The 18327-nt window shown below is 32.2% G+C and overlaps 2 protein-coding genes across 2 annotated transcripts; one reads left to right on the top strand and one right to left on the bottom strand.

Moving 5' to 3' along the window:
• Positions 1 to 704: 704 nt before the first annotated feature.
• LOC127076234 (25.3 kDa vesicle transport protein) lies at positions 705 to 8073 on the top strand. Its single transcript, XM_051017830.1, has 6 exons — positions 705 to 952; positions 1762 to 2009; positions 2557 to 2717; positions 2817 to 2963; positions 6069 to 6145; positions 7508 to 8073. The coding sequence occupies exons 2-6, from the start codon at positions 1822 to 1824 to the stop codon at positions 7589 to 7591; spliced, it is 657 nt and encodes a 218-aa protein (XP_050873787.1). The 5' UTR covers positions 705 to 952; positions 1762 to 1821; the 3' UTR covers positions 7592 to 8073.
• Positions 8074 to 14095: 6022 nt separating this feature from the next.
• On the bottom strand, positions 14096 to 17108 carry LOC127076235 (potassium transporter 5). Its single transcript, XM_051017831.1, has 8 exons — positions 16952 to 17108; positions 16596 to 16818; positions 16239 to 16505; positions 15891 to 16151; positions 15757 to 15809; positions 15566 to 15680; positions 15230 to 15484; positions 14096 to 15117 (listed from the first exon to the last, which is right to left on the bottom strand). Exons 1-8 carry the CDS (start codon positions 17096 to 17098, stop codon positions 14210 to 14212), a joined length of 2229 nt encoding a protein of 742 aa, XP_050873788.1. The 5' UTR covers positions 17099 to 17108; the 3' UTR covers positions 14096 to 14209.
• Positions 17109 to 18327: the final 1219 nt, after the last annotated feature.

Below are 18327 nucleotides of genomic sequence, written 5' to 3' on the forward strand. Positions count from 1 at the left end.
CTTGTATAAATATGGATGCCCCTCATCTTATTAGAAAAATCACACACATAATGTCTCGATATTCATATATCGCGTTTGTCTACTTAAACATCGAGAAATCTCCTGTTGAATTTAAGTTCACGATCGAAGAATTGTGAAGCTTTCTTATCGTTCACCCACTCGTCGATCTAAAATCCGCATTTGAGAATCTGTTGTGCTACCCAAACAATCGAAGATTTGTGAAGCTCTATTATTGTTCACCCTCGATTGACAACGAAGGAAATATACATTTTAAAAAGTTTGAGCTGAAGATGAATGCAAACTGTTATGTGAAGTACATTTCACCGTATCAAAACAAAAAGTCCGATCGAGATGGATGCGAAGGTCGCAAGATCGACCGAAAATATTCTAAAGATGTTGAAACGTCTTAAACCATTATAAAATAAAATATTAAATTTATATTAACGATTATCTAATGCAATGTTAATATATGTAATAACAATAATTAATGTTAATTATGTTAAATTTTCTCTATCTATTAATGTAATTTTTTCTCGAGTTTTTAAGTACAACAATTTTTTAAAACAAAGTTTCAACTTTTTTTTTTTATTTTTAAATTTTGGTAAATTCGAAAATGCATTTTCTAAGTCCATTTTGAGGTTTTGTATACACAATAAACAATCTTCTATTTAAAGTGTCTTGCTAATTAGTGCTTATGGTCCACGTGGCAATTATAATTTTAACTAATAGAAACGCTCTTGCTAAGGAGTTAACCAAGACACAAATTAAGTGCATGCGTTTTTGGAGAGTCTCTCATTCTCACACTCCATTTTCATTCCATTTCAATTCAACGTGAACATAACATCTCCCGAAAGTTTCATCGATCGGCTCGGCTCGGCTGGATCATCAACGCCGCCGATTGCTGCCGCAGCTCCGGCCACCTTCTCCCTTCCCTTCTTTCATTCTTCTTCAGGTTTCTTCGCCGCCACATTTTTCTTTCTACCTGCACTTTACTTCAATCTTAGTTTTCCTTAATTTTGCAATATTACAGAATTTGAAAAGAAAAAACCTAATCTATATTAGTTATCTAGGAATGAAGATGATGATTTAACTCCGCCAGATCTGAATGACGTAAATTAGGTTTTGTTGCGTTTTTTGTTTTGTCAGATCTAGTAAATTATATAAGAACCAACGACGTAGTGTCGTAATTGGCGATGCAAACTTTTACGCAGTACATGCATGAGTTCTCTTACAGATTTTCGTTTAGTTTTGGCTCTTATCGCCTCAGTACGATTTTATGGGATTCAATTTCATTGCTATATTTTGCAATGTAAAAAATAGCTTTGGAACTTTGTATTGTACAAGGGTTAAATTAATTGAATAGTTTGAAATTTGCTTTTTTTGGTTAAATCCACCCAGGCTAAAAAAACTAGGGTATCATGACTTGGGGATCTGACATCAACTCAATTTACCCTTGATTAACAGATCAAAGGTGGATTTTATACATCATAAAAATATGAATTTGTTAAAAAAACAACCCTTGGTTTTCTTATTTTACACTTTAGTCGCGTTAGTGGAGCCAAATTTATGATTTTGATGCTGTTTTGTGGTAGTGTATATGAGGAATTTATTCATTACTTAATTTTTATGTTTTTTGTACCTCGGTTAATAATTGAATGAAGGAAAGTAAAGAAATTTGTGTTTTGCTTTTTTTAATTTTTTTTTTGGGTCTTAACTCTGATCAGGTTTTACTCTTAACTATACTTTTGTTTGGTAATGTAGTCTGGTTTGGTTCGGTTGCAAAGTTCAAGACTTTGAGAGGGAGATTGTAAACTGAGAAAGATGGTGAAGTTGACTATGATTGCTCGTGTTACTGATGGTCTTCCACTGGCTGAAGGACTAGATGATGGTCGAGATCTTAAAGATGGTGAATTTTACAAACAGCAAGTCAAGGCGTTGTTTAAGAATCTATCAAGAGGGCTTAATGAGGCGTCGAGGATGTCAGTTGAAAGTGGTCCTTACATTTTCCAGTATCCTTCTCATATATCATGTCTAGTAGTCTTGTAAGAATGGCTTGAGTATAGCAATTATAATGTGTAGTGTAGGCAATGATATTTGCTTGAGAATTGATAAAATATCAGATGCAGGATCGGATGATAGGCAATTTTTTAGAACTGTGGAGTTGTCACTTTGGGAGCTGTTATCTTCCACTAAATGCCATCCTCAGAATGAGATGCTTGATTGCACATTACTTTATTTATCGACATGTATATTTTTAGGCTAGGTCTGCAAATCATATAGTTTTGTTCATTGTAAGAAGCCATGATCTGTTTTCTTTGTTTTGATTGATATCTATTATCTCAGTTGAATCATAATTAAGTTGGTGGTTTTGTATATCTCATGCATGTGAAAAGTGTAATGCTATATTGTTTTTCCAAAACCTTACTTCCCTAGCAAGTTGATCTTGTTTTCATTATCTTGAAGTTTTGTGGTCTATTATATTTCAAATTAGTATTCTTTTGCTTTAATTATATTTGAAAAAATTCCGTAGCCCAATATGACCTTGACACAAACAAGTTATATTATAGAAGGACGGGTCTGTTACTTGACAATGTGTGATCGGGCATACCCTAAGAAACTAGCATTTCAATATCTTGAAGAGCTCAGGAATGAGTTTGAGCGTGTTAATGGGGCTCAAATCGAAACTGCTGCCAGACCTTATGCCTTCATTAAGTTTGGTAGATATCAGTTTCTGCACTGTCACATACCATTTAGCATACTCCTCTCTTTTTCCAATGGAGTTTAATTAATCTTTTTTTCTTTTGAGTGTTTAATAGACACGTTTATACAGAAGACAAAGAAACTTTACCAGGATACCCATACACAGCGCAATATTGCAAAATTGAATGATGAACTTTATGAAGTCCACCAGATTATGACTCGAAATGTGCAGGAAGTTCTTGGTGTTGGTGAACAGTTGGATCGTAAGTTATTCATTGTATTTTTGAATAATTGTAGTTTTTGTTTATCCAATTTAGCTGCTGATTGCCTAAGAATTTGAACATAATATAGGCCTCTACTATATATGCACCCAATGGTGTTGGGTTTTCCTGATTGATATATGGCTAATAAATCCATTCATAAGAAATGAAGCATGGTTAGGATCTGTAAAATGTTTGTGTTTTTGTTGGCTTATATGTGCTCTGTACTAAAAATTGTTTACATACATTTGTCTGCTTACTTGGTTGGTCTTATTACAGTAAACTAGGCTTAATTCCAATTTTATATTAGTTTGATTCATCAAACAATTGGCTTCAAAACTGATAAGGCCGGGTTGACGATGTTCAATATTCTGCCCTTTTTAACCTGACCATAACTTTGTCTTTTCTGATAAAAAATAACTTTTTCTTTCTCAAGTTGCAGCTACGGTATTAAGTTAAGGGATAATTAGTATGTTAAATTAAAGAATATTGATGCCTTGGACCCTCTTATAATTTGAAAAGAGTAGCTGCAGTAAAACAGTAATATAAGTCTGCCCTACTTGTTAAATGGAAGGAACATAAGATGATTCTCCAATAGGGTGTTGGTTATATATTGACAATATCATCTTCAAATGCATGTGATCTCCCATTCTTGTTTTCTTGACTTGGATACATTGTTGAGTATAAATATTGTTCAGAAACTTCTGCCAAAATTTCTTAGTTCCACATTTTCACCTACACGAGCTTGATAGTTGGTAATAGAATAGGTAGTTACACCTTTCATTTTCAATTGTAACTGATTTTGATTAACTGAAGTGTGAGTTACAAAAGGCGGCCATTGGTTGTATTTATAGTAACAACCAGTTGACCTGCTACAGCAGGTAAATCATAATACAACTGACATGTGTCAGTCTAACTAATCATAATATGTCTAAGCTAAGCTTGCCCTAACATATCTCTAATAACTAGTTGACCTGCTACAACAAGTAAAGCACAATACAACTGACATGTGTCAGTCTAGCTAGTCATAATATGCATAAGCTAAGCTTGCCAAATCAAGGAACTTTGAGGAGGCTAGAGGCTTAGTGAGGACATCTGCCAATTGATCAGAGCCAGGGATGTGAAGGACATTGAACAGGGCAATATCCATGTGCTTAGTCCTGGAATGCATGATGGGATTGTGAGCAAGCATAACAACTGATTGGTTATCACATAAGATGACAAGAGCTTTTGGTGGAGACACATAATTCTTGAAGAAGTGTTTGAATCCAAAGCAAATCTGCAATTGCTTGCAAGGCTTATGTATTCTGCTTCAGTACTAGACCTGACCATAACTTGCTGCTTTTTGGACCACTGCTTTTTGGACCACCAGGGAATGAGATTTGGACCAAAGTAGATGGCTGCCCTAGAGGTGCTCCTTCTATCATTAGGGTCTGAGGCTCAATCAACATCACAAAATACTTGAAGGGATGGATGAATGGTTGGTGAATGAGGAGATAGACGTAAGCCTTGGCCAATTGTGCCTTTGAGATATCTGAGGATTCTCTTCACTGCAACCTAGTGAGTCTCAAGAGGATGAGACATGAACGAACATACCTTGTTGACTGTGTAAGCTATGTCAGGTCTTGTGATGGTAGCATACTACAAAACTCCCACAACATACCTGAACATGTATGGGTCAGGAAAGGCAGATGAACTAGTTTTTGTGAGCTTGCATGTGGATTGCATAGGAGTATTAACAGGGCAAGAATCACTCATATCAGTCTTTTGCAGTAGATCCGTGATATATTTAGACAGAGTCAATAGAAGAGAATCACGAGAGGACTGTTTGACCTCATTTCCTAAAAAATAGTCTAGGTCACGAAGATGTTTGAGAGAGGAAGCAAGATTGAGCTTTGTTATGGCCTTTTGTAGAAGAGTTTTGGAATCTGCCGGTTAGGATGATATCATCAACATATACTAAAAGATAGATGGTGTGTCCATTAGAGAAATATGTAAAGAAAGAGGGGTCACATTTGCTTGCTTTGAATTAGAGAGGAACATGTGAGCAAACAAGAAATTCGGTGAGATTGTGCGCATAGATGTACGGTTCCACCTGTTGGCGCCAAAGGTGAAAATTCTTCTCATTGAGCTTCTGCGCAATCTTGAGTGAAAAATTGAGGCGACACAAATCATCATTGACATACGAGGTTGGTAGAGCCGGAGCAGTAGCAGTAGAGACATTAGTGGAAGCAGACGGCGACACCGGTGAAGGAGTAGACATAGCCAAAGGTCGACTTTAGCAATCTGATACCATAATAGAATAGGTAGTTACACCTTTCATTTTCAGTTGTAACTTGTAACTGATTTTGATTAACTGAAATGTTAATTACAAAAGGAGGCAACTGGTTGTATTTATAGTAATAACCATCTGATCAGATGAGGGAATTAAATTAAACACGGTGAACTGTTAGAGAAGTACATATTCATCTATCCCGCTGTCTGGCTTATAGATTAGAGGTTGACTCAGGAGCTTCCTAGTATAAGGTCTACTAGGAGCTTCTGGGTTACTGTGTTAGTTTGTTGTTTCTTCTATATTTTTATGTTAGTTCAGTTTTGGTGTGTGTTGTGTTGGTTTGCAGTGTTTTATCTGCTTTGTGATTTGTACTGGTTTAGCACTTCTTGTGCTTTTTTGTTTCAATGCAATTTGGCTTTTTTTTATAAATATTACTCATATAACGAGCTTAACAAGATCCCACTTAAAAAGATCCCAGGTTACTACTAAAGGGTAGCTTGCTTACGCACGAGGGATTTTAGGATTAGCTGGTGACTCTAGAAAGGGTTTAATAAATAGAGGCTGACTTGCTCGCAAAAGGGTACAACACTGGTAGGATATATAGGTATTTACGGATACAAAGGAAAGCGCAACACAACTGACATGTGTCAGTCTAGCTAGTCATAATAGGCCTAAGCTAAGCTTGCCCTAACATATCTCTAATAGTTGGTTTCCTCTTATTTCTACTTCTCATGCGGCTGCAATTTTTGTTTGTATGTTGGTAAATTTACTGCTTTTACCTTTGTGACTTATGAAGCTTATGTTCTACATATGATTTGAAATCAAATATGCAGAGGTCAGCCAAATGTCCAGTCGCCTATCATCAGAATCTCGCATATATGCTGACAAGGCCAAAGATTTAAATAGACAGGTTAGTCATTCAGTTTTTCTGTGTTGACGCATGGTAATTTGAACAGTGACGCACGGTAATTGGAAAACAGTGACGCATGTTAATTTGGTTTTGACCTACAAAGCTTTTCTGCTGCAATTGTAAATTGGTTCATGCTATTTGCGTTTACAATTTAGATAGAATAGATAGAAAAGCACGCAGTTATAACTGCATTTTTATTGCCTTTTACCTATTCAACTCTTAACAGGTTGGAAACATGTTATTTTATTTACCCTTTGGTGATATCTCTATTAGCTAGAATAAAAGAGTCTATATTTTATCATTTTCCGGATTTGAAATATGACGCATTCTGTCTGCTATTTCAAAAAATATTCTTCATTTGTATTCCCTTTGAAATATACATTTCATGTGCAAGTTTTAGTTTGTGTGCCCATCAGTTAATCTATAGAATGATTTTGAAGAAAATTTGTATTCCCTTTGAAAGACTATGTAGAAAGAAAATTTGAAGAAAATATAGAAAAATCTTGCATTTTTTGAAAGAATGATTTTGTATAGAATGATAATTGAATATTTATCATTGACATATTTTTAATTTTTGGAGTATTATAACAACATAGATTATATTTGAACAATTGATCTAAACCCCTTCAAAACCCTTCAAACACCTCCTCCTCCAAAACAATTTTGTAGTTCTCCAAATCTAGTAGGATTCTGTATTACGAATAAAAATAAACTCTCCACAACCCTCTCCACCTAAATTCCTCCTTTCTTTTCCCTCAATGTTTCCTTTTTTTTAAAGCTTAAGTTTTCTATATGTAGGTAAAATATTTTTGCTATTTTTGCTTTGGATATATTTTAATCTTAGGGCAACAGGGTTGTCCAAAGCTCTAGTCACTGTGGGCTCTAAGTAAGGGCCAAGTCCATTTTGGGTCTATTGTAAACAGTTTGTCTTGTATTATTAAGAGGCAGGCTAATTCCACAACTAAAACACATGAACTCTAAATAATTTGAGTTATATTTTATTCTTTTTTTTTTTGTACATGTTAAGGGTCTTGGGTAAGAAAGTGATATATTTTGGTTCTACTGAAAAGGATAGAACCAAAGAGAACAAAACTGTCACATTTTTTTGACTACAACTCCAGTTATTGTAGCTGCTATATACACTGTGAGTCCTTAGTCCTGTTTACCATGTCTTTTATTCCAATGGTATGGGTCTTTAATAAAAGTATGTTTGTAATAATAAAAAAAGTTGATGGAGATGATATAACCCTGCCTAGTGTTAAGATTTGCTGCACTATTTAAAATCTTCTGCCTTATATATTTAGGTTATACTCTAATGCCAGCATTGTGAATAAATAACTTTAAATGAAATATTTGCTGCAGGCTCTGATTCGAAAATGGGCTCCTGTTGCTATTGTTTTTGGAGTTGTCTTTCTGCTTTTCTGGCTCAAAAACAAAATTTGGTGATCGTGCTTAGCATGACATTGTAAACCTGGATTGTGTGGCCATGACTTGTCTTCCTCATATAGGACTATCAAAATTTGCTCAGTTTTTTGGGAACCCTACATAGAGTAGGTGATGCCTACTTTTTGTAGACAAATTATGAAAAAAAAACTATCCTGCGTTACTTCTGAGAAAGGCTGACTTTCTGGTATAGAAACCTTTTACCTTTATATTAAGGGAGCCAAGACATGAGAAAACTGGATCCCCTTGGGGGATGCATAGACATTTCTTCTTACTACCCAATTATTTTTCAGGAATATTGTGTTAATGAGTTACATATTGCCCCCTCTATATTTTGTTCCCCACACCTGAAATAGAACTGCATTTTGTATGGTTAGTAAAACGAGGGTGAGGAATGTTTGTTTTTAGACTGGTAAATCTTTTGCAATATCGTTTATAGGACTTTACTTACTAATAATGCAATGATCATGATCTATTGGATCCTATCTCTTGCTTTCTTTTTCTTTTCTTATATGTTGATATACTGCTGTTATTTAAACCGGTAATTATTTTGAGCACGTTTAGTTTGAAGTAGGACTGTTAAAAGAAAACCATTGAATCGGACCGAACCGTCGAACCGAACTGAACTGGAGTTAAAATAACCGAATCATTATATATGGTTAGTGAATCAAATTGATTAGAAATTAACCAATCCTAAACTGGTCCCGAACCGAACTGTTATTACTTGTTGCTTTGTAAATAGCGAACCGTGTGAATCTGTGAATGGTAAAGAATCAAAACATGGTCAAAGAACCTTAAGTCCCAAATTTGTGAAAATCGGAAACCCTCAAATCACATTTCGGTTTTGAATCAAATATAAAATTGGTGTATACTCTCCTGATATAAGTTCACTTTCACAATCAAAGGTTCAAAATCAAAGGCTACGAACTCAAAATTAGAATCAAAGGTAACAAAATCACAACTGATTGGAACCTTTATTCAAGTTTGTTCATGTTTTGTGTCTTAACTTAATTTATTTTTCCACTTTGGTCACTTAATTAAAAATCGTTATAATGCAGTCTTTTAAAACTGTGCCGTTAGCCTAAGCAGTCTCTTTCGTCAATTTAAAAAAAAAATGTTAACTTGTCTAAGTGGTATTTTTAAAACTTTAACATGATTTTTTGTTTGATATTTTTTAATTTTAATAATTTATTTATTTTTATTTTTAATATATTTCATATTTTTTTAATATATTTCATATTTTTTTAATATATTTCATATTTTTTTTCATATATTTCATATTTTTTACACTTATTTATTTATATTCATTATTTGGAACAAACTCAAATGACTCTCTAATGAAATTTGTAGTCGTCACCTTCTTCTTCTTCTTTCTTCTCTTTCTCTTTCATCTTCTCTCCCCAATATAGTACAATAAATCTACAATTATTTTTTATTTTTTATTTTTAAGAAAACATAACAACTGTTGGAATGTGAAATGATGTGAATATTGTACTTGGAGCGGCGAAGAAGACTAAGACGCGACTGTGAGGTGTTGAGGGCGGCCGAAAAATGCATGGTGAGGGTGAATCTCTATTTCTTACGCTGGTACGGTTTCGCATTGCAGAGAGGGTGTTGAAAGTGATTACCGAATCTGAAAAATTCTTCTCCTCTTCTTTTTCTACTTCGTTTCTTTTCAAAATTGTGATGTTGTCATTTCTTGAGTTGTGATTTGATGTGGTGGTAGTGAAACTTGGAGGTTGTATGGTGTTGGTCCGATAATGGTGTCATTTTTTGTTCTATAATGTTGCTTTTTGTTGTCTGTTGCCGAGTTATTGTTGTGTTTGGTGTTGTTGTGTATGGATTTCAAGGTGAAAAGTTTTTGGGTTCAGGAAAAATTTCTGTGAATGTGACCTTATTTTTCACCTCTATAAATATGGAGTAACCCTTATTGATTGTAAGATAATACATACTTGCAGTTGCAAAGGAATAAAATCTCAATTTAAGAGCAGAAAGTTACTCTGTAGAAATTCTTCTTCTTCTTCTTCCTTATTCGAAAACCATAATCTCTCTTTCTTCCGCAATTCAATTTTGTTTCTTTTCATTATCATTGTGCAACAAAATCTTGTAATCAAGGTTGGTTGATTCACTCGAGTGAAGAGTGAAGAACAAGAGGAGTAATCAATCAGAAAGATTAATTCTCGTTCATCAAGATTCTGTTCGGAAATCTGCATAGATTTGGTGAATTTTTTGAAGGGAAATTGGTGAATTTCAAATATCTAGTATCTAGAGCACTGGCTGAGCGATTCGTGGGAAGCAAAACGCGATGGTGATGAATCATCCGAACGAGTATTTTTAAGCGAGTCTTCCAATTATGAAGAATCATAATTATGAGAATTTGTGCAAGTAGATAAATGTTGTCCTTTTCTATCAAGATCTTTGGGATCTTGTGAAGGAGGTTGTGACACCACTTGTAGCAAACGCGATGAATGAAGAAAAGACTGGACACAAAGAATTAAAGAAGAAAGATTATAAAGCTCTCTTTATAATTCATCAACGTGCCGATGCAAACAATTTCGAAAAGGTTAATGATGTCGAATCGACGAAAAAAGCATGGGAAATTCTGGAAAAATATTTTGGAGGCGTAGAAAAGGTGAAAGAAGTGAGGTTACAAATTCACAAAAGAACATATGAATTGTTTCAGATGGCAGACAATGAAAACATAACTGATTTTTTCACTAGGGTTACAAAACTGGTGAATCAAATCAAGGTATATGGAGAAATATGTACATTAAGATCAATTGTTTCAAAGATCTTGAGGTCATTGAATCCAAAGTTCGACCACATGGTAGTAGCCATAGAAAATTCGAAAGATTTGTCAACATTGACAAAGGAGGAGCTTCAAAGGACGCTTGAATCTCATGAACAAAGAATGACTGAAAGAAGTGCAGGCAAGTCGAAGAGTGATATGGCTTTGCATGTGCAATCAACAAGAGAAAAGAAAGGTAAATGGAAGTGGTTCGATAACAAAATTAGAGGAGGCTTCAATAATTTAACTGGTCGAAATCAACAAGAAGGAGGTTGGTCGAATCAGAGAAAAGTCTCATACCAAAGCAACCAAAAAGGTGGTGATTTAGGTAGAGGAAGAGGTGATGGCCAAAACCTGACAAAAACCATATTCAGTGTTTCAATTGTAAGAAGTATGGTCACTACTCTAGTGATTGTCCGGAAAAACAAAAGAATCAAGATAATGATGCAAAGTTTACAAAGCATGAAGAAGAATAAATGTTGTTGATGGTCACAACAAGAGATGAAGAAAGATTCCAGGATCAATAGTACTTGGACTCAAGATGCTCATCACACATGACTGATAGGAAATATTGGTTTGTCAACATGAAACCCTTAATGAAGAACATGGTAAAACTTGCAAATGGCAATACTCTAGCAGTTGAAGGTATTGGTGATGTTTTGATTATTAGGAAATATGACAAGAGGTTAGTAATTTCCAATGTATTGTGTATATCAAGCATGAAAAGTATGATGATGATTCCTTAGTTTGGTCTAATATTTTGGCACTCCCAACACCTGAATTCTACCTCAGATTGGAGCTAAAATTCCCTTTGCTCGGCTCTTAGCAATTTGGCAAGATAATGAAGCAATTTTTGGGAGTCATATTCCTGAATAGAACTTGGTTGTTTCTTCTGTTGCCATAACATCTTCTAGAATTGTTCAGAACTTAGATTCTCAGCATGAAGTTGGATCAACTTCTGGGATTGCATCTTCTGAACCTCTTGCTTCTGAGGCTGTTACCTCTATAATTATGAATACTCTTGATGATTTAAATAAAGAGGATGGTGTTGTAAGGGCCAAGTTGGATCGCTAAGAAGAGACGAACAATCAGATTCAAAGCATGTTATCAACAATCCTTTATAGACTTCCACCCTAACCATGAAATCTTGTTTAAACATTTTTTTGTGACTCTATTCTTTTCTTATCCTTTTATTCAAAATCTTGATGTCTAAAATTCAAGACGAGCTTAGAAACCTAATTCTGTCTTTTAGGTGATTAATTGTTTTGGTAAAAAACCAAAATTGTTCGTCAAAATTATAATGTTTGTCATCATCAAAAAGAGGAAGATTGTTGGAATAGTTTGGTTATACAATTATTCCTAAGTTTTTATGATAACAAAGTATAAAAAATACTCTTGTTTTCTAACAAATTACTGAGTGTGCAAACTTAGAGCTTACTTAAAGTGAAGTAAAGGTAAATCTGATCCAAAAAGGAGCTGAATGAAGATAGCTTTGAACAATCTAAGATGTTGAACAATGTTGATCAAATCAAACTCTGGACGTAGAGACTCTGGACTCTGATAAAAGAGACTCTGAACTTTGAACTTCATTAGAATCTGAATCAATATTATCCTTGTAGAAGTTCTGAAGACAATGTTAACTCCATTTATCGCTAGTAAACACTTATGAAAAAGACACCTCTAATGCCCTTTGTATCATCCTAACATTATCTAGTCACCAGACTTTGATAGGTTATGGACTCCGAACATATGATTGATCACTTGTATGCAAATACAATGTTCTAGAGTGTTTAATTGGGAGAACATTTACTATGTTTTGTGCTTATCAAACGTCAAATCAATAGTACTCTTCAAACGGTAATATAATATTTTCTACCTACTATCCAAGATTTACAGTTGATCTTATCTACTCTATAGAAATAGTGTACCTCGAAGGAAGCTCCAATCATATCCTCCAACGAATCTATTTTTTATTATATATGGAGTTCAAAGGATTTATGTAAAAATACAATTATGATGGATGACCAATAAAGAAAAAGGCTCATGAGATGAAACTTCATGAAGAAGAAGATCCATTAAAGAAAATCATCATCAAGGAAGAAAAGATTGAAGAAACACTGAGTTTTATTTCAAATATTCTCAAGTGTATAAACTAAATTTCTGTGTGTAACCTGCTTGTTAAGAAGCACTCTTGTAAACACAATCAATTTCATTAACAATTGTTAATTTCCTTGAGAAACTAAGTTTAGTCAGAATCCTTAATAAGTTATTGATAGTTAGTCTTTGAGTTATTTTCCTTGAGAGACTAAGTTTAGTCATAATCCTCAAGAAGCCATTGAAAGTTAGTCTTTGAGTTATTTTTCCTTGAGAGACTAGGGTATAGTCATAATTCTCAAGAAGTCTTAGACAATTGGTCTTTGAATTGTATAATCAGTTTGATTATTAGATTAAGTCCTTATTGAGATGGCAAAATCACTCCGACGGGTGAGTTGAATATAATTTCGTTAATAGCGAACCATAATAAAAATACTTGTGTTCTTATATTATCTTTATCTTTGTTGTTTGATATATTGGACTTCAAAAGTTTTAAATCCAGTTTAATGTTTTAAAAATTAATTTTACTTATAAATTAATTAAAAACCATTTAAACCTACAACCTACCATTTTGCATATTAATTGATTTTTCACTTAAATTTAAATATGTTAATTCATATTTTAAATTATACTTGAGCTTTAAAAAAATTTACAATGTAAATTAAATCACCTTTAGTCAATGGGTATTTACGGCCGATATATTCAATTGTATTTGGATCCATTTAAATATCATATTAAAAAAAAGGTTAATAGATATTTATCCATCTGCCATTCAGGGGTCTTCTAGTTTTTCCCCTATAAAAGAACACAAATTTCATCTTTGTCATTTCAAGATTCTTCCATTTTGTCCTCTCAGTTGATTTGATCAACAGAATTTGTGATGACACTACTTTGATGATTTTTTTAATTCTTTTGTGACATGTACTACCAACTGAATTTTTATATATTTTTTCTTTTTATTTTAATTACATGTGTTATTTTTTAATTATTATTTTAATATTTATTTTACTATATTTTAGTATATATTTTCAATTAATATTAATTTCAGTTTAATGAAGTAATTATTTTAAAATATATGAAATAATTAAAATAACGTAGTAAACAAATATTGATAAACGTTTAATTAATATATTTTAATATTAAAATAATTGTATCATTTTATAATATAATTGGGAAATATTAAAATAATTATGTCATATTATAATATAATTAATATTAAAATATTATATATCTATTATTTCATTAATATGTGAAATTAATATATTTAAAATATGTGAAAATAACTTTTTATAATATATATTTTAATATTACACTATTAGTTTATCAATATTAAACTGGAATAACATTTTAATATTAAAATATATGAAATAATTATTTTAGTTTAAATATATTCAATTTAATGAAATAAATGTATATTAAACTGAAGTAATCAATTTTGAAAATAAATATTAACTATATAATATATACATTTTGAAGGGAAAACAAATCAAAAGAATCAAAGTGGTTTAGTGGTAGGTGATCCCCTTATAAAATTTATATTGATGTTTGAAATACAAATAGCATTCATTTGAGTTAAAGAAAATATTTCCATACTTAATAATATAGTCTGCATTAAATATGTGAAATTGAAAAACAAAAACCAAAGTTTCCACAATTGCAATAATAAGCTCAAAGACAAACAAAATATAACAATAAGTCCATAACTTATTATTCAATTAACTACTAGTTTACTATTGTCATCAAATTTCATATGTCATTCCTACCTTAAGAAGCCTCTTATGAGGGATAGCCATCAACTCATGCCTTTGTTGAAAGTTTCTTCTCAAAACATTGTATGCATTCACTATTATTTTATTGAAGAATGATGAATTTGGATCTGCCAGCACCTCTGTTTCCCCTACCATATACACCACACCTTTCTCAAAAGCGTTATCTATAAATTGTATCTCATTGTCAACTCCTTCTACCATATTCAATGCTTCAATTGAATCTTTTTCTTCTATTGTTGTTTCTTTAACCTCAAGCATATAATTACTTTCTTCTTCGATAATAAATTCCTTTAGATGTTGCACCAATTGAGACTCAAACTCTATGGAATCTCCGATTAAATCGTCGTAACCATGCCTTACAATGCAACGAAAGATATTGCATTCTCTCGGCTCCACGTGTCTAAAGAGAAATCTCTCGTTCAACACAACTCTACTAATTGGAATGGTCTTAATGGAAACAAATATAACAACGGAATGAATGGACGGTATGTTGGCAATGAAGTGAGGAAAGATTGGGGGAATTCCTTGGACAAGCTCGGAATACAAAACTCCAATTCCAGGCATGCGATTTGTGTTTAGGTCATCAACTAGTTTTATTAAATTCTCCGAGGAAATTTTGTTTTTGAGTTCAAACATGTACCTTTCTTTTTGCGCATAAAACCATATTCCCATAATCACGGTGAAGACGATCGCGGATACTAGAGGAAGAAATCCACCGTCTTTGAACTTTATCAATTGTGCTGATAAATAAACAAGTTCAATGCTACCAAACGGTACGACAAAGAGAGCTATTTGCCATATTTTTTTATTCCATACGATCCACATTACGACCGAAACCAAGAATGTTGTGATTGTCATATCACAAATTATTGCAAACCCTGCATCAAACATAACATGAAATTAGGTGTTACGATAGTCGTCTTTGAGGGTGTGGAAGATATATAGCACATGACCTCAAATTTATCACGAGAGATGTTGAATCATACTTACCATAAGCATTACTAAGTTTTTCTGAGCTTCTAAAGATAGCGGTAACTACAATACATGCAACCATGAGAATATAGTTGATTTCAGGAATATAAACTTGGCCTTTATGTGAAGTTGATGTGTGTGCAACTTTTACTCTTGGGAAACAGCCCATACTCATAGCTTGAGATACAATTGAAAATGCTGCTGAAATTATTGCTTGGCTGCCTATAATGGAAGCAACCACAGCAGCAACAAATGTTGGCCAATACAAGGGACCTACATAGAAACAAACAGAAAAAATAATTAACAATAGGGATTTCGGAGATACCTTGAGCAACAAGCAAACCAATATCATACCAGGTATGCATTCATAAAAAATATTTGACACTGTGTCAGGGAACTTTCGAAGATAAGCTGCTTGTCCACTATATGCTGCCAATATTGCTGGAAGTGTAATAAAAGAGAAGCTAATCTGCAGCGAATATGTAAAAAATCTTGTTATTTTTACATTATAGAATAAAAACAAACTCAGTTCAAACCTTACTTACTTGAATGGCTCGAACACTGAAGTGACCCAAATCAGCAAACATAGCCTCACAACCTAAAATCATGCATGGATAAACTTATTAGAATGGTTACAATTATAACTCATAAAAATATTGAATTCAGATCGGAATTATACCTGAAATACATAGAAACACTCCACCTAAAGACATCCAAGCTTTTTTTCCATCGCGTTGAAAGAACTCGACAATATATTTCGGATTAACAGCTCGTAATACTCCAACATCATATTTGAATAAATTATAAATACCCGTTGCTCCGATTAATATAAACCACACGGTTAAAATCGGAGCAAATGAAAATCCTACTTTGTCAGTACCAAACCTTTGCACACCAAAAAGGAATACCAGTATCAATATAGTGATACCAACCACGTAATCTGAAAGTAACAAACGGACATTCGTTAACATTTCCCGTATTATAATAGTTACAAGAAAAATAAAAAATAAAAATAAAAATGAAATACCTTGACTCAATTTAGCACTGATCCCGTTTACCGCAGAAATAACAGACATTGGTGGAGTGAAAATTCCATCACCTATAACCATGGTAGTTCCCAATATAGTCATAAATAAAAGAAAAGCACGTGCAAAATAACTATTCTCAAGCCTTTGTTTATTGGATGGTGTTTCTAATTTGTAATTAGAAAGCTCCATGTCTTCTGGTTGTTCATTTGGAATCAAACTCACTTTGGCATGTCTACATAATAGTGAATACAGTGCAAAAGCCCCACCTATACATATTTAATCTTCATAATATGAATATTTTTTTAAACAATGAAGTAAATATGAAAACAAAACTAGAGTAGATTGATTTATCTTACCATTGCCATTGTCGTTGGCTCGAAGTACAATAAAAACATATTTGAGCAATGGGAAGATCAAAATAGTATAATAAATGATAGATAAGGATCCAAGAATGTCATCCTTATGATTAATACCATTTGGGAAAGCACTTGCAAGCACATAAAGTGGAGATGTTCCAATATCACCATATACAACTCCCAAGCTTTGAAATGCCAATGAAAGAGTAGCTATCCAACCCATCTGTTAATACTCAACATTCAATAAACATGTCATTATAAATTTAATCACATAACACAAAATAATCTAATGTATCCAATAAACCGGGGTTGATAAAATGGATTGGGCCTTAGGACGAACAAGTCAAGGTTTTCACCTTGGATGAATGATCAATTACAGTGGAGACTCTTCCCGCTTCTATAGAGAGTGATGTCTTTCTCTCTTTGAGGCTTTTGTTCATTGTCTCCTTCCACTTTTTTATGTCTCCTTCCTCCATACCTATGAAACCTTCTTCAATAGCCATGGGAGAGAAACACAACCTTTTACAAATTAATTTCACTGCCACAAATTTTATTTCGAATGTGTATTTATAATAGTTTATTTTTTATATAAAAAAAATATAACTTAATTATTAAGAGTCTAACTGTAAATGCATTGAATTTATGTGTATCTATATAGGAATATAATTTTAATATAATATTTTCTATTCAACTTTGAATTTACATTTTTAACTTATGTGTCAATTTTATTTTTAGGAATATCCGAATTTTATAAGTTTGTATTATATTCGTTGTTATTATTATTATTATGTACTTTTTTTTCTAAATGCATGCATTATTCAAAAAGTGCGTAAGGAAATTGTCTAACTTAAAAAATGTAAGTAAAATGTTCATTAAGTATTTTGAAAAAAAAGTGGAAAGTTATAAATTGAAATAAAAAAAACCTGAACATTAAACTCAATACATTGAGACATAATGAAATAAAAAGTTACTTACGTACAAAAGCTACGATAAATAGTTTGTTGAATCCCATCTTGAATGGTTAAGGAGAACTATGCTCGTGTATTACTTTTTCTTTTTTAATAAATAAATTAATATATTTTAATATAGATGTTTATTTAAATTTTAAGGATTTTATTAATGATAAAAAGAATTTGGATCTATGTTTAAATTTTAATAGTTTAAGGAATAAATATACAAAAATTGTATTTGAAAATGCTCTAAAAGCTATAACATTTTTCAATCATTTGTACTTAGACATCATCATTTTCCCTTATAAGTTTTTTCCTAAAAATAATAATAACTAAATCACATTTTAACTAAACAGAAAGATTTAATGCAATTATTTTTTTGAAATTAGATTATTATTTACGATAAAGTTCATAGTATGGTATATTCAAAAATTACGTTTTATAAAATAAATAATTTGTTTCCTTAAAAAATATTTATTATATAGATGGTAAAAGTGAATCAGATGACTTTTTATATATATATAGTAGTCAACATTCTAGAAAAACATGTTAAAATAATAATTTAAATAAAATAATAAAAATATAAAATAAAATCATGTTTTGAATATCACCATATTCTTCATATTATAAGAATAACTTTGCAAATTTATAGAATTAACATTATTGGCATAATCAAATATTTTCATATCTTATAAAATAAATTAAGTGTGAAATATAAAAATATTATAGAATTTGTAATGTATATTTGTAAAAAGTCTAGTAAAGGCGGGATAGTGGCAACC

This window comes from Lathyrus oleraceus, chromosome 4 (genome assembly GCF_024323335.1).
Source record: "Lathyrus oleraceus cultivar Zhongwan6 chromosome 4, CAAS_Psat_ZW6_1.0, whole genome shotgun sequence".
In the NCBI taxonomy this organism is placed as follows: domain Eukaryota; kingdom Viridiplantae; phylum Streptophyta; class Magnoliopsida; order Fabales; family Fabaceae; genus Lathyrus; species Lathyrus oleraceus.